Source organism: Xiphophorus maculatus, chromosome 11 (genome assembly GCF_002775205.1).
Source record: "Xiphophorus maculatus strain JP 163 A chromosome 11, X_maculatus-5.0-male, whole genome shotgun sequence".
Taxonomy (NCBI): Eukaryota; Metazoa; Chordata; class Actinopteri; order Cyprinodontiformes; family Poeciliidae; genus Xiphophorus; species Xiphophorus maculatus.
This window is the reverse complement of record NC_036453.1, coordinates 24,270,927-24,287,261: the sequence shown is the minus strand read 5'-3', so window position 1 is coordinate 24,287,261 and position 16,335 is coordinate 24,270,927. Positions and strand designations below refer to the sequence as shown.

The 16,335-nt window shown below is 39.5% G+C and overlaps 2 protein-coding genes across 2 annotated transcripts; both read left to right on the top strand.

Moving 5' to 3' along the window:
* Positions 1-90: 90 nt before the first annotated feature.
* Positions 91-4,729, top strand: LOC102217011 (peripherin-2-like). The gene is made up of 5 exons (XM_014469420.2): positions 91-634; positions 862-1,104; positions 2,954-3,384; positions 3,474-3,720; positions 3,926-4,729. The coding sequence occupies exons 2-5, from the start codon at positions 955-957 to the stop codon at positions 4,136-4,138; spliced, it is 1,041 nt and encodes a 346-aa protein (XP_014324906.1). The 5' UTR covers positions 91-634; positions 862-954; the 3' UTR covers positions 4,139-4,729.
* A 1,184-nt stretch (positions 4,730-5,913) lies between these two features.
* Positions 5,914-16,157, top strand: frmd8 (FERM domain containing 8). Its single transcript, XM_005800805.3, has 11 exons — positions 5,914-6,303; positions 7,922-8,012; positions 8,171-8,338; positions 8,441-8,542; positions 10,440-10,498; positions 10,631-10,797; positions 11,484-11,699; positions 11,773-11,896; positions 12,011-12,160; positions 13,064-13,280; positions 13,352-16,157. The coding sequence occupies exons 2-11, from the start codon at positions 7,922-7,924 to the stop codon at positions 13,459-13,461; spliced, it is 1,404 nt and encodes a 467-aa protein (XP_005800862.1). The 5' UTR covers positions 5,914-6,303; the 3' UTR covers positions 13,462-16,157.
* The last annotated feature ends 178 nt before the right edge of the window (positions 16,158-16,335 follow it).

Sequence of the window (16,335 nt, the reverse complement as noted above, 5' to 3'; positions counted from 1 at the left end):
ATGTTATGAGCCTCTTAATGCTGTGCTGAGAGTTATATTTGTCTCTCTTAACTCCTCATTAGCATTAGAAGATAATCATTTCTAATACTCTGCTACTTCACATTCCCCTGGTTAAGGCAGCAGAAATATTTCATCTTTGTAAAAGTTGTCAAGTACTATACAAGTAATTTATTGCCCCTCAAACTTTCAATGCAATAGTTGAAAATACTGAAAGGGAAAGAAAAGTCATATAAATTGGTCAGTGCAAAATTCTAAATTAATCTATATATTTGACATTTCTGATCTATTTCTAGTAGCCTCATATTTATTTAGATTTATAGAATAAAGATATTTCAAAATCTGTCCCTAAGCATGAGTGTTTTCACAGACAATGACTTCAGTGACAATATCTTCCTGTCAGATTCGATAAGGCTCGTCATTCTCGTCCCACTGTGTGAGTAACGTGTGCTGAGCAGACACTGGCCTGGATCCACAGACCAGTTTAATAGGATAGGTAGGCATTAGCAGTAAGACGCTCCCACCATCCAGGTTTGCCAAATCCAGTGTGCCAAATCCACTGCGTGGCACACAGGAAGGCGTCCGGCGGTCAGCGGAGAGCTGGACTTTTTCACAACGTTTTGTGGAGACCAATAAGGTGAACTTTGGGGCATACACATTTGTTTATTTGAGGTGACACCACTGGAGATGTCGAAATAAAAAATAGATTTTAATCTCACAGGATCTGGAGCGAGGTTTTCTAAAATTTTAAGCATTTTTTGTGCAGTTCAGTTGTCATTTTTCAGTCTTATTGAAATTCAGCAGTCATCTTCACCCTGAGACTTTTGGGGTCTCTTGACTCTAAACTCTCCTCTTGCCTCGCAGACAAAGCACAGCATCGTCTCTCGTTGGCTCGTCGCTCTCCTTCCCCTTCTCCCCCTGTGAGACTCGGGTCCCCCCGAACCTCGCGCTGCAACCATGGTGGTCATGAAGATGAAGTTCCCCTTTCAAAAACGGGTGAAGCTGGCACAGGGACTGTGGCTCCTGTCCTGGTGTGCCACGGTTGCCGGGGCCACGACCTTTACCCTGGGGTGCCTCCTGAAAACGGAGCTGCGCAGGAGAGCAGAGGTATTTGCTGAGATGTCTGTGAAATTCTGGGTATCTTTTTATTATATAATGTTTAGCATTATTACTCATAACATTTAATTTATAGCTTCATTGAAAGAGTTATTGATATGAAATACAGAACTATTATGCAGCTTATGTTTGTCCATATTAGAAATTTAATCTCTGAAATCACAGCTATAACTTCTGGTATGATGAAAAAATAACAAGTGTTTTGGACATTTTTTTGTTGTTGTTGCAAGTTTTAGGATACTATTGCTGATGCAAAGTATCAAAACATTTTCAAACATCATCATGGACTTTGGGAATATATTTGTAATTTGACAAATTGGTCAATATAACACAAAACATCATTAACTCTGAATTAGCAAAGGTTTACAGACCTTTGGATCCTGATTAATCATTTTTTAAATCAGGCTCTCGGTCAAACTAATCCCTTATTCTGAAGGCTGTCACCTTTTCCTTAAATAAATCAGTGTGCTTTTATTTGATCTTATTTTAAAAAAAAAATTCTTGAATCAACTAGAACATGTACTTTTACATAGTACTTTGCACTGAATTGCAAAGTAAAGAAAGAAAATGTTGACTATGTTACAAGAACTATTGGTCATTTGGATGTTCTGGTAAGTTTTGTGGTCTGATGGGACAAAGATTGAGCTGTTTGACCACGATGGTATAAAGAATGTTTGGAAAAATCAAGGTGAGGCTCTAAAACATAAGAAGACTACACAATGCAGTCGAATTTGGTGGTGGTAGTATCAAGCTGTTGATACTGGGTCAAAATCTTGTGTCTTAATCAGAGGAAATAAAGTATCTTACCACCTTTAATATAAAACAGATAGATGTAGTTTACGATTTTTTTATACAGATGTACATTTTAAACTGAGTTTTTATTCTTCCACTCATGTTTAGTAACTACAGTTATTGTGAGCAAGCACATTTAAGTCCATGTTGTCTTTGGAGACCTCCTCAAAGCTCACAAGGCTGCGCTGAAACCAAAAATGGATTTTTATTTCACATCTTCAAAAATCTTCTAGAAAACACAAAAGAAAGCTTTTGTAAGCTTTAGGGAGTTTAAATGTTCTTCACTCATTTAAGAGCAGAAATATTGCTTTTCGCAGCACCACCCAGTGGTAAACTGATGTTTCTCTAGGAAAGCCCTTCCAGCACTGGTGCAGAGCACATGAGTGAGTTTAAGGTCACAATACAATAGTTATGATCTCTCTTCAATGTTTTAAAAAAGCTTAAAAAAGAGAGAAAAATGATGTGTACAGATAATTAAAAAAAAAGAACAGTGGAAATAGTTTGCATTGTTTCAATTGAATATGACTTCAGTAAATCAGAAATGAACTCCCTCAATCGAACAGTTCAGTGTTTGAAATTTCATCAAATGGATCTGAGTAATTTTGGCATGAAATGTTTGGCCATTTGTGATTTGTGAATGCTTCGATCATTGATGAGAAGATCTGCCACTGGAAAGAAAAACTAACTCTTATCTTTTTATTGTCGACATTATACCAGGGGAAAGCAAGGCGAGGAAACTTTATGTATACAGCATCTTTTGACGAGAAATAACTCAAAGTACTTATATAAAAAGGTTAAAAACAACACGTAATAAGAAAAACACATCAAACAGATTAAACTGGTGCAAAAATAAAATAAAGTTTAAAAATGAGACAATAAAGTTGTAGGCACTGGGTACGTATTGTAATGCATCATCACTTTGTGGATACATGGAACCGGTAGCATATTTTCACATAGTTTTTTATTAATAAGTGCACGAGAGTTCACAATCAAAGAAACCTAACTTACTGAATTCACATTTTCAGCATTTTGCATGTCCGACTTTCAGGTAATGGCTAACACAGATATACATATCGTGCCCAACACCCTCATGATTGTTGGTCTGGCGTCTTTGGGCATCAACTACTTTGCCTCAAAGATCTGTCAGGACGCCTTGGACGCCGGTCGATTCCCTCGCTGGAAGAACTTCCTGAAGCCCTACTTCGCTGTCTCATGCTTCTTCACTGTCCTCATGCTGCTGGCCATCATCATGAGCTATGCCATGAAGGGCAGCTTGGAGTCTTCGCTGAAAGCCGGCCTGAGGAACGGCATCCGCTTCTACAAGGACACGGACACCCCGGGCCGTTGCTTCCAGAAGCAGAACATCGACCGCTTGCAGATGGAGTTCCAGTGCTGCGGAAACAATGACTTCAGGGACTGGTTTGAGATCCAGTGGATCAGCAACCGCTACCTTGACTTCAGCTCCACGGAAGTGAAAAAGTAAGTAGATGCGACCAAAAGAGCTCCCCATGAAGACGTATCCATAGAAAACTCTTTCTGAGACAGTAGTGTCTTATGTCTTTCCGTAGCCGCATCAAGAGCAACGTAGACGGACGCTACCTGGTGGATGGAGTCCCATTCAGCTGCTGCAACCCCAGCTCTCCGCGACCATGCATCCAGTATCGCCTGACCAACAACTCAGCTCACTACAACTACGACTACCAAACCGAGGAGCTCAACATCTACCTTAGAGGCTGCAGAGAGGCCCTGGTCAACTACTACATGGGTTTGATGAACACCATTGGAGCTGGAGTGTTGTCCATCTTCCTCCTACAGGTAAACTTTAAAAAATTTTTAAGTTGACTCCTGCTAATTTCAAACTAGTGTCTGGTGTTTCCATGAGTTTTTTTTAAATTTGCTATTGACCTTTGGCTTTCTGTGCATTGGTAAATAAGAAACAAAGTCCCTTATTGCAGCAGGTTGTGTTGATATTTACATTGCCAGCCTCTCATTCCTTCCTCCGTTTCTTTCCCTGCCTTAGGGCTCTGTACTGGTGAGCTTGCGCTTCCTGCAGACCGCCATGGAAGCAGTGGCAGGGAAGGAGAACACGGAGATCGAGACCGAAGGGTACTTGCTGGAGAAGGGAGTGAAGGAAACCGTCATGGAGTACCTGGATCCTGTGCTCACGTTCCTGCTGCTCAAAAACAAGGTGCAAGAAGGGACAGCCGGAGAGACGACCACTGCGCCGGCCTAAACCGCACACCCTGTATAGACATGTAAATAATTTTTACAGAGATCATTATTTATTTCAACATAAAAAAGGGGCAATTCAAACAAACAAATTTCTATGAATCTCACAAAATTAGAAAGTGTTTTTTTTTTTTATTGTCAGTTGGACGATGCCAGATATGGTTATTCAGAATGGTCTTCAAATTAAAATTCCACCCAGGGACCTTGAGTACAAATTTAAAAAGCACAAAAGTTACAGTAAAAATATAAAACCTCAAAGAATTTTCTAGGAATATACATTGTCAAAATAAAGTACCACTTTTTTAAATTCCTTTCTATTTTTTCCTGTTGCAAGCTGTACATGACTGGCAACCCGTCATTGTTGTACTGTATTTGTTTGTTGCTTTTGAAAGTGATCTACCATTTGCATTCTTACGGCCAAAAGCAATAAAGCAGTATTTGATGAGGCAGTGTACACAGAGGATTTTTGTGGACTTATGAAAACAGAGATGTAAAGCTGACCGTAGAGAGACATGAGGCGCAATGCTCCGCTGCGTAACAGGACTATGACATAATTTAACAGATGACTTATTAAAATTTGAAGTTGCTAAATGCCTTATGGCGTGGCGTCCCTTTTCCTTTTTTTTCTAACGTAAATAAAGCACATGCAAATATTGTAATACATTTCTCTTCATAGAAAGTCCTCCAGCCTGCATCTCTGCCCTTGCTTCTCCTCTCTCGTGAAGGAATAGGATTAAGAAGATTGATTAAGCGGTGTCAGTAATTCAGTTAAAGCCATTGAGTGTGTCCCCTGTCCTGACACCTTTGTTAAAGCTGATAAACCCATTTACAACTGTAATCCCCATCCTGCTGAACTCTGCATTTACTCACCTGTGTCAGGTGGATGGAACAAGCAAAGGGAGCTGTGCATGTATTCAAATGCTAAAAATGTAAACAATTCTGCGGGATACAATTTGACAAACATTCTAAAAGTCTGGATGTTCTGTTCTTTGAACATGGATCTCATTTTTTGAAGTTTGTTTTTCAGTCTGTGGAAATGTTTTTAAGTTCTACAACTACCACTAAAACAACTGTGGCTGCTACACCTGCTACTATTAGTAATAAAATACAAATAATATTCCATCCATCCATTTTCTAACACCCTTGTCCCTAGTGGGATCAGGAGGGGTGCTGGTGCCTATCGCCAGCTAACGTTTTGGGCGGGAGGCGGGGTACACAAATAATATTAATTAGTATTATTATTGACTGCATAATGGTGAGGTTGTCAGCACCTTTGTCTTGCTTAAAGAAGGTCCTGGTTTTGAATCCAGAGTGTGCATGCTCTCCCTGACATATGTGGGTTTGCTCAGAGTATGACACGTACCGGGTCACTGTTTTCTCAGAATATAACAAACTACATCCATGTTAGGTTATTTCGACGGCGCATGCATGATTATTTGTCCTGTGTGTCTCTGCTTTGTCCTCGCATGGACAAAGCAGGACAAAGCAGAATTAAGCTGTCCAGGATGCCTCTTAGCCATTATCCTCTGCAAGTCATAATAATAATAATAATAATAATAATAATAATAATAATAATAAAAACACATTTTATTTTTTTATTTTGTCTCTATTGTGTTTGCATGGTTTTATTTTGCTTGTAATCTCTCATTTGTGGACGGATCAACAAAGACTTGCTTGGATAAAAAAAAAAAAATCTTCTTGATGGGATTACAGTGACGATGACGTACAAAATTACGTAAGGTGACGACTGCGCGCTCTCTAACTTTCAACTTGTTTTCGGGATTAAATCTTTTTGGCCTCGCTATAAACATATCGCTCATTTAGACAAAAGGGGAAGTATAAACCACCATAGAGGTAGATATTTGCTATCAGTCACTTCAATAGAGTATTTGTATTTAAAAGTTTCTCCGTCCTGCTGAGGTTAAGAGCTTTTGGCCTCAACCACAACGCCCTATGATGAGGAACCGGTCAAAACGATCGAATCGTTCGGCTACCACACACTCCCTGCCCGGAAAGCTAATTTCGGGCGCTTGGCTAACCCTTCCTCGCTAGAGAAACATTGCAGGAACGAACTGTTTGTTGACTCATGTATTTCGCAGTTTTTGTTACAATAGCAGGATTCTGTCCCAGGAAAACACAGCGAGTGAAGGTGAATTTACCATAATACAGGTAGGTGAGCGGAACATCTATTTATTCCTACAGACTGCAGGGAAGAACATTGAAAGTTAGCTGATGGGCCAGAGATAAGTGTTCAAATTGGCAAAGTAGCTCCTGAATAACATAACATAACATAACATACTAAAGTAAAAGCAGGACCCGTCACTCCGGGGTGGTGATGTTTAAATCGTTAACGTAGCCACTTGTTTCGTCTCTGAGCTAGCATTAGCTAACGGTAATTTGATTTGGTGATGATGGATTTTTCCCTCGAGACCTTTATCTGTTATTGCTGTTATTCCTGTTAGACATGGGTTGGGAATCAACTAATGTCCTTGAGGCTTTCAGACGGCTTCCCCTTTCTGCCTGTAAAAAGGCATTAGACGTTTAAGAAACTTGCCAAACACAAATTTGCTTGAGTTAAAAAAAAAAAAAAAAACTAAACAAAGCAAACAGAAGAAGAATGGAAAGTTTGGGCCAACAGTCGCCCAGTACGTTGAATTATTCTCAGTAAGGATCCCTTAAGGCGACACACTGACTGCCAGTAAGGCCAGTTGCTTTATTTTAGCATACGTGTTAAATAATATGGTCATATAATATACGCCATTATCTACATTTTAAAGGTGCTGCTAAGGTTTGTGTTTATTAAAACACAGATTGGAGAGGAGAAATCTGTATTTACACCCACAAGTCAATTCAAGAATAGACCAAACAAAACGTCCTTTCCCAATCTACACTCTCCAGCTCCTAAAGGAGGAAGATGTAAATAATACTTTTCAACAGGTTCTCCTACCTGAGCTGTGAACGTTCCCAGCTCCTCCAGAGTCACAATGTGCCTCATGGCTGCTTCTCTTATTAATTCTCTCTTTCTTTCTGCAGTTTAAGTTTAGGTTGCCAGCAATGTTTTGGTAGGTTTGCAGTTTTGTTGTATTCTTTATGATTATATCATACCATTACTTTCCTTCCACCTCACATATATATATGTATAACTTTTTGTTGATATATCACAGGAGTCTGCAACCTGTGGCTCTTAAAAACCAATTAAGACATGTTTTTGATCATAATCCCAATAAGAAAAAGTGTTTTAGGAATTATTTCATATGTTTTATGCAATATTTGCATAGTTTATTTATAACAGAAAGTCACCAATGGTGCAAAACTTTTAGAGATCATTTCAAGTTCTGCTTTTTTTTTTTTTCATTTCTTCTTCTTTCTTTTTACGGGTTCAGTCGAGACCAGGTAACCTCTTTTAGTCTAAATACTAAAATAGAAATTTTAATTTAACTTTCTTGGCTTTCAAATGAACAATTCCTTCTTTTCCCTTTGCGGCTGTAGGCAAATATCCTTCTGTAGTGGCAATGGCAAAAGTGGCTCTTTGAATTGAAAAGGTTGCTGACCCCTGGCCTATCACAAAAATAAAGCAACCATGAAAATTGTGGTTGGACACACTCTGGACCGCCAGCAATGCATTCACAAGTAAAATAAGATAGTTTAGAAATGCACAAGGAAAGTCACAATTTATGTTAAGGACATGTGGAACAACGGAGCGGTTTGTTCTTTGTTTCCATGGACTCTTCCACATGCTGCAGTGTAAATGTTCTAACTGCTCTAAGTTTTGGCGTTTGTGCTTCAGATGGAGGGTGACAACTGCAGTTTTCCTCCGGATTTGTCTGATGATCATTCGCAAAGAGGAAGTGTGGCTTCTTCCGCAACGCTTTCCCGTGGTATGGTGCAATCGAATCAAAAATGGAGGAATGAATGAATGAACTCCCTCCTCGTTTTATTTTGTTTTTGGTTTGCCTCAAAGTCTATTTAGATTATTAAAAATAGAAAAGCCGGTATTGTGCTGTTGTAAACAACTTTTGGCGTGTGTGTCCCACAGCTCAGGACGTGCTCGTGTATTTGTTTGGTGAGAGTGCGGTCCATTTATCCGTGGAAGGGCTCGGCAGCGTCTCCGTGCAGGAGTTGGGCCGTAGCGTTCGTGAAGCCCTGCAGATCCCAGAGTCCGCACCGGATGCTTTCGCCTTTTGGCTCTGCTCTCCGTTGCTTGGTAAGAACCCTTTTTTAAATTGATTTGGGCATCCTTTCATCTTGTAATAAGTTCAAAATACAGCTAACTGGATTGCCTTTTCTTTTATGCCTTATTCTGCAGAGCTGCAGCTGAAGGTGAGGCATCAGCCGTACAAGCTGTGCAGGCAGTGGCAGGATCTGCTGTATCGATTCACTGACGCGTCAGAAGACGACATTTCACAAGGTGGGAACTTGAACGGGGTTAGCACAAAGGGTCTTCTTTGGAATATACTAACGGCCTGGGGCTGTTTAACACTGAGATCGCCTGGCATTTTTTCCATTTTTTGCTAATTAGGTTAATGTGTAAGGATAAAATAGCTGAGCATCAGCTTTCATGGCTCTTTGACTGCATGAGAGGATTGACTGTATGCTGTGGACTAGAGCTGGAAAAATTTATTTGTGAAGAATCAATTATTGAAACAGTCGTCAACTAATTTAGTAATGGATTAATCGTTAACTGGAGTATGCAGCCAAAAAAAAAGCCATTTGCTAAAAGAAGAACACACTCAGAGCAGTAATTGAGTAAGTGTTCAAAAAATTTATATCAATTTTGCATTTAAGATTAAAATATAAAAAAAACCTTTGTCTGTACACATGTTCTACCCAGAACTCCTCAAGTATCTTCTTTTGCTACCCATTTATTAATCATTTAATCCAAAACACAGTCAGCATATTAGCTCTCAATTATATTGATGGCAAGTCGAGCAGAAAGGGCTGAGCTGTTCAAATGTTGTTAGAAATATTTGTTTTGCTGCAGATGCATTGTTTGCTACAAATCATCAAGCGTACAATAAAGGAATGTTTTGTTATTGAATTTCAGGCATTAAAATTGTCATTTGTCTATTTGCATTTTTAATGTATTTCTACTATTTTGTAAAAACGGCTTTAGTGGTTCAATAAATCAATCTGTAGACTGCCAATTTTTTATCCGATTAATCATCAGTATAATCAATAACTAAAATAATTATTAGTTGCAAGCCTTCTGTGGACAAAGTAAAACATGGCTGTAGTGGCTACAAATAGGTGTAATAAAGAAAACATAAAGTTGTTTCTCAAAGTTTAGTTTAACAAGAGTCTATATGTAGTATTTTTGCAGCTGAGTGCCAGTTTATGTAAAAACCTTCTCATCAAGATTAAAACAAAAACTATGAGAACAGATCAAATGTTTGCGAAGAGCTCAAACCTGTTTCCTGAAGTTGTGTGCATGACTGTGTGCCAGTTCTGCTCTGCAACATTTTCCTTTTTTCTCTCAACTTACTCATAAATTGTTGTTTAGTTGTATTTACAGAGGGTAAGTGGGACGTCCTCTATGACTGTACAAAATTCCAGAAAATGAGGCAGTGACACGATAAGTGAAAAAAAAACCAAAACCATATATATATATATAAAGTTGGACTTTGTGCAATCTTCAAAACAAGTTTTAACTTTTGAATATATGTTGGTTTATATTGTGCTTCTTCACATTAAAGTTTAACTGTAATAGAATTTAGAGACTTGTTTTGTCTTGCAAACCTGTGCAAATAATTATTTTCCCACAGTAACAACCCTTGTGGAATTAAAGTAGTTCTTACAAAGGTGCATAATGGACAAATTTTTAGAGTTTTATGCTCAAAGTTTTACACCAGAGAACTGGTATCTCTCACACACAGACCACACATCACAGCAGACTTTTGTTGAAGTGCTACTCGTTTCTAAACGGCTGTGAGGTGTGAGCCGGTGACTCGGTTTGCTGTTTGTTTTTTCTTTTTCGTGGTTATTAGCAATCAAAGTAGAAAAGCTCACTCACATGTGTTAACTCCCAAGTCACAGAAAAAGGGAACGGCTAAAAACACCACCAAAGATATCAAGGGGAGTATTTAATTGCTTTGAAAGCTTTTTTTTTTCCTTTTTGTGTAGGAAGTTCTGCCCACACTCGAGGGTTGTCAGCCTGGACTGAGTGGGTTGAGTTGTCTGCAGCCTCAGTGCTCCACTCTGAATTGAGAGACTTTTGTTAAGTGTCAAATTAAATGACCTAAAAACCAGTAAACACTGACGCATGCTTATTTCCTGCTTTTCTTTTCTTTTTTTTCTCCTCTCCTCAGATGAACCATATCTACAGTACAGGCGCAACGTGTTTTATCCAAAATCTAAAGAGCTGCAGGTAGCGTCCGCACTGCAAAGCATTCATTGTGATTCTTTATGACCGATTCACGGGAACTGTTATTCATTGCACGAATCTCTTTAGCTCACCGTTGCATTAGAAAACACTAATTGTGTCTCTACTCCTCCACAGATTAAAGATGAGGCGGTGTTGAGACTTCTCTACGAGGAGGCCAGGAGCAACATCCTCTCTGGCCGATACCCCTGCGACCCGGAGCACTGGGCGGGGCTTGGCGCCTTGTCCCTCGCTCTTGAAGAGGGGCCTGGTCTCGACAGCCAGCAGATCACGACTAAAATCAGGTAAGTGAGTGAGTTGATCTGTTGGTTTATGTTGAAGGACCGATGTTCAGAAGCTGCTGCTGTGTGGAATCTGATCAGATGAATGTGCCACAGAATCATTTCTAAAAGGTGAATCTGTCAAACATGCGGTTTGTCTCTTATTCTGGTCGCCATGTCAAGGGAAGCTTTACCAACTTTATCACAATTTAAGTGGGGACGCACCGATCAGGGTTTTACTGGCCAATGTCAGTTTTCTTTCAGGTCTGATTCCAATTTTCCTTTCAAAACATCACCAAAAACCTACTAATGTTTGTATATTGCTCAGACATTGTTTTATTTTATTTACCATCAATATTTGAAATTTATCATTACAATAATGAATCAGAAAACAATTTTCGTAAGGGGGGAGAACTTGCAACACCATTTACAAGCACATTATGTCATTTGTTGTGTTGTGCTTCAGCTTTATGCTTTTCATCCGTGATGGAGCCGTCACCTATTAAGACAACCCTGTACCAAGAGTGTTTGCTGTAAAAATAATTTTAGTATATCTTTGACACCACAAGAGCAAATAATCACTTTTTTCACAGTAAAACAAAACATTAAAAAAATGAGACCCAGGAATGTGTTTGTTCTTGTTGGATTCAACAGTGAATTATCACACAGGGATAGAATTTAATTTCACCTTTGCCCTCTGTTGCGCGCAGGGAAAAGAAGCTGCCTTCCTTCGTGCCGGCTCACGTTGCCATGGGGAGCGGAGGGTTTTTCTCCACTCTGCGGGGGAAATCGAGCCGCCAGGCAGAGCTGGAGCAGAAGCTCTCAGAGGAGTACGGAAAAATCAGCAAATCCACTGGAAGCTCCCTAGAGCCTCAGCAGCTCCTGCACCAGTACCTCAGCATGTGTCACACTCTGCCTTATTACGGGTAGGAACCGCTGTATTAGCCACTTTTTGTTTGGTTGTTTGTTTTCATGCTTTGACACCAAATCTACCATCAGGTGCGCCTTTTTCTGCGGGGAGATTGACAAACCAGCTCAAGGCATCCTCCAACGGGGAAAACGTAAAGCTGTCAGTGTTGGGATCTGCCTGGACGGCGTTTATGTGATGGATGTGAAGGAGAAGGTGAATTTCTTTGCCTTTTTTTTTCTTGGGGGGAATATTTCCAACTTTGTGCACAGTTGGATAGTTATTAGCTGTTTACCTCTTCTCATAAAAAGTCGTCATGTCTCGTTGCAGCATGTGCTGCTCGGGCTGCGTTTCAGCGAGCTTTCGTGGGACCACAGTCGCCCCGAGGAGGAGGGGGACTCGCACATCTTGTGGCTGGAGTTTGACGGGGAGGAAGACGGCACTCCCGTCAACAAACTGCTGAAGATTTACTCAAAACAAGTAAGAAAACGGGGAAATATGGTAAAATAATCGACTGATATTTGCTAAAATATTCACATCCCTTGAACTCCTCTAGATTTTGTCCCTTTACAAACACAAACGTCAATGTTTCTTATTGTGATTTTATGTGGTAATCATTGAAGAAGTTGACTTAGTTAACTTGATTTTAAAAGCAACTATGTTAGATTACAAGTTACTTTATTAGTTGACAACAGCCCCTCACCGCCTCAACACGAAAATACCAATCAGAGCGAATCAACTGTGTTTAAAAGCAGCATTTCTTCACTTCCTTTCATTACTTCCTGTTCAACCAATTTCTTCTCTCCACCACTTACTGGTTTAGCACCAAATTCTAGCTTTGGAAAATAAAAATATATGTTTTTTCTGAATAAAATGACAAAAAATAGTAGCTAATCTGATTACTGGACTGGAAATAGTAACCCGTTAGATTACTCGTAACTGAAAAAAAGAGGAAAGTAACCTGACACCGCTGGTGATAATCAGAAAATAATGCATAAATAGAAGCCTACATGGTCTCAAGTGTAGTATGCATTTCTATTCAAACCCCTTTACTACGATGCCCTAAGTAAACATTTTAAGTGGTATGAATACTTTTGAAAGGGTGCATTTTCACTTTTTCCTGCAGAGGGTGAAGAGTGCAGTGGTCTTACCTCATCAAAAGTTGTGATGGAAAAAAACCTGTTTGAGCACCAGATGGCAAAGGGGCATTACATAACATCAGAGGCAGTAAATCATTAGCACACCTGTGTCCAATCCGTCAATGCCAGTATGCCCGCTATGCGCCTCTGCTTCCCCGTTTCAGATAAAATGGAGATTAAAGCTGGTGTTTATTGTACAGAGAAGAAAAGGTGACAAAATAATCATTTTCTTTTTCTTTTCTAGGCCGAGTTAATGAGCGGCTTTATCGAGTTCTGCGTGGAGCTGATGTCTACGTCAGAGGGGGGCGCCGCCAACGAGCCGGGCGTTCCTCAGGAGCCCACCGGACAGGAAGCCGGCACCAGGAACGGCCGCGGAGGGCGCCGCGGGATGCTGCAAAGGCAAGGCAGCGTCGTGTGCAGCAGGGTCCACTCCCTCAACACCATCAGCTACGTGGATAACGGTGAGTCCTCGAAATAAACATGAAATAAAAGCAAGTGGAGCATTTCTAGCTTCCATTGTTTTGTGTTTTAGGCAAAGAAATCAAACGCTTAAAGCCAAAAAGAGCCGCATCCTTCTTCGCTCGACAAGCCACGGCGCCCACCTACTCCGCGGTGAACACTGAGAGCCTGGAGCAGGGTTAAACCTCTCTGCCTCCGTCTCCTCGACGACCAAACCCGAACGTTTTTACACTGAGATGTAAAAGTGAAAAATAAGACTTTTTTTTTTTTTCCCTTTTTTTATTCAGCTAGTCTCTGAGCAAACCAAGGACCAAGTAAGAGGTATCTATGTGTGGGTGTATTTATCGTTTTAAAGTGGTCTACAGAATGAGTGTACATTAATGTGAAAACTAAGATCTTTCTAAAATCCGAACCTTCAAAGATTGAATTGAACTCGCCGGGCGGCGGACGGCCTTACACTCCCATCAAACGCTCTTCGGCAGAGATGAACCTCCGAGAAATCTGCTAAGCGTAAACTATTTCTGAGCTCTTCTGCAGAGTACCGTTCATCAAACATGCCACACCTCAAAGGAGCATAAACCACCACAGTACCTCTTTTTTTTATTTTCAGTTTCCTATTAAGATTAGTGCAGCTTCCCCTCAGTCAGCATGACCAACACTTTTAGGAGGGAGTAGCTTAAGGGTGCGAAGGCATTATTCTGCTTTTTTTTTTTTCTTTCAAACTACCGGTGCCTTGTTGTCATGATCGACGGTGAAGCCAAGTAGGAGAAACGCTGGTAGAAACACAAAGGGTTCACTGTTATGGCAGCACATTTGCTGTGCTGTGGAAGTTTCTTGTGAGTACATTTTCTATTTCATTTCATTTGAGGATTTTTATGTTCATCCTTTTTTTGTGAAAGCAACACATGAAAAACTGAGAGTTAAAGATTAAAGTTAGGATCAGAGAATTGAATTATAAATTCATTATAAACCTAAAGATACCAGTGTTATTCTGTTATGGTGCCTTACAAAAGCATTTATATCAAATTGAGATCTTTGCATCAAAATGCAAACACAAACTTCATTGTATTTTTAACATGTTGTGAACAGACCAGCACAAAGTAGCGCGTAATAGTCAAACAAAACCACCTTTTGATTCAATTGCGAGTCTTTTGCTGTGTTTTTGTGCCAGATTTGCATATCGACTGTAGAAGAAGAAATTTTAGCTGAGACTTCCTTGCAAAATGTCTTAAGCTCAGCCAGCCTGGACAAAAACTACAGGTTCCTAATTCAGCATGATGCTGCCATCTCTGTGTAACACCTAAGGAACATTGTGTGCAGTATTAGATTCACTTCACAATTATGCACTACTTTTCTGTCACATAAAATCTCATTAAAATACACTGCTGTTTGTTAAATGTAAAAAAGGGTCAATGCTTTTGCAAGGAACTTTCCAGTTGGAGGTAAGATTTGAAGTTAATCTTTTAAATTTCCACACTAGGTTAGGTTCATTATTCCATGTTATTTTTTTCAATCAGTCCTTACAAGCAAAAAAAAAAAAAAAAGAGACTACATTATCACTGTGCCTCTCCTGAAATGCAAACTATTTCTAAATTTACCCTGTTTAAACTAAGTAAAGGTAAAGTTTGGTTATTGTTGAAGAAGAGAGAAAGCAATATCAGTGTGTAGTAGAACATTTTCAGCTTTTAAAAAAAAGGTTGGTTTCCACTTGCCTTCTTAAGGTGTCATGTGTCATCGTGGTGCTGGTGAAATGAGATGGTAAAATTCAAAAACAGCATCTTATGGCAAATCTGACAGTACTGTGTGAATTTTATTCTCCACGTCAAACCAAACCTACCTGACTCACTTCATCCCAGTAGATGACAGATTTCACTCCTCGACGTATCTTTGAATTTCAGACCGATGCAGCTGCCTCGGGTCTGTACTGTGCGTTTCGAATTTTACAGTGAAAGAAGTCTGATATATCTAACACTGCCTTCCTTCCACTTGAACGTATGCTTTCATTTGATAAGTGACGGCCTCACGTGTTCTTCCTCCTCTCATCATGCAAACTCTAGAATGTTCTTTTTGGGGGGTTTTTAGCTTCAGATTGTATCTCAGCGACCGTCTGTAACCCCTAGCAGTCCCGTCACATCGTTGCTAGCACACACTATGCATGACTCATTGTAGAAGTGTCATTCCGACAGCCTCCGCCTAAAGTGACGTTGCACTAATGCTAACATAATCTTTATACAAATGTTTCCATCAACTGACTTTTGAACTTTTCTGATTGAATATATTTACTTCCATCTTCATATGTTTGTGTTTGTATACAGTAATGAAGAATTAGGTCTAATCAAATGCTGTCTCTTTAAGCAGTCGCTCTGAAGAAGCAGAAGTGCCTTTTTTTTTTTAACCATGTTGATATCAGAACTCCTGTTTTCATGCTTTGAAATCGGGAATTAAAATGGTTTGTATGTATTTTACCTTTCCTACTGATGTTGTGTTGTAGGCAGTCAGTTCTGTCTTTTTTTAAAATATAAAATAAAGCAAGATGTATTGAAAAACAAAAGTGTGCTTACTACACACTTAAAAACTGTACTGTATACTGAAGCCATATTCATTTTAACCAGCATGATGCACTGTTACAACTTTATTCTTTAAACCATCTGTAATTTTGTTTTACAGCTGAACTAAAACAGGCTCACCATTTCTATCATTATACATTTGCTGATTGTTGAAATAAAATGTTCAGTTGTAAAATACTTGTTTAGTATGTATGAAATAATATAAAATATTGTGGTTCCTTTTCACGTACTCTTGTAGATATTCTGTGAAATGCACCGTTGTTTATTCTGATTCCAACACCTACTATAAAGACATAAAATGATACAACAGGAGAGAGGAGCTTTTCTTCTGTTTGTTGTGTGTGACAAAGAAGAAGTTATCCATCCATACGCTTAGTTGAAAATGTTTCTAGTTGGAAAAATAATTATGTCAGACTTCCAAGTGAGAAAGTTTCAGATTTTTCACCAGCTCCAGTGTCAAAATCCAACATGGCTCCTATCCAATGATAGG

What these genes read in the sequence shown, in the direction of transcription:
- LOC102217011 (XM_014469420.2), top strand. Translation starts at nt 955, where the DNA reads ATGGTGGTCATGAAGATGAAGTTCCCCTTTCAAAAACGGGTGAAGCTG. An exon ending in AGCTGCGCAGGAGAGCAGAG is followed by an intron (nt 1,105 to 2,953) that starts GTATTTGCTGAG and finishes TCCGACTTTCAG; the next exon opens with GTAATGGCTAACACAGATAT. An exon ending in TGTCCATCTTCCTCCTACAG is followed by an intron (nt 3,721 to 3,925) that starts GTAAACTTTAAA and finishes TCCCTGCCTTAG; the next exon opens with GGCTCTGTACTGGTGAGCTT.
- frmd8 (XM_005800805.3), top strand. Translation starts at nt 7,922, where the DNA reads ATGGAGGGTGACAACTGCAGTTTTCCTCCGGATTTGTCTGATGATCAT. An exon ending in TTCCGCAACGCTTTCCCGTG is followed by an intron (nt 8,013 to 8,170) that starts GTATGGTGCAAT and finishes TGTGTCCCACAG; the next exon opens with CTCAGGACGTGCTCGTGTAT. An exon ending in TGAAGATTTACTCAAAACAA is followed by an intron (nt 12,161 to 13,063) that starts GTAAGAAAACGG and finishes TTTCTTTTCTAG; the next exon opens with GCCGAGTTAATGAGCGGCTT.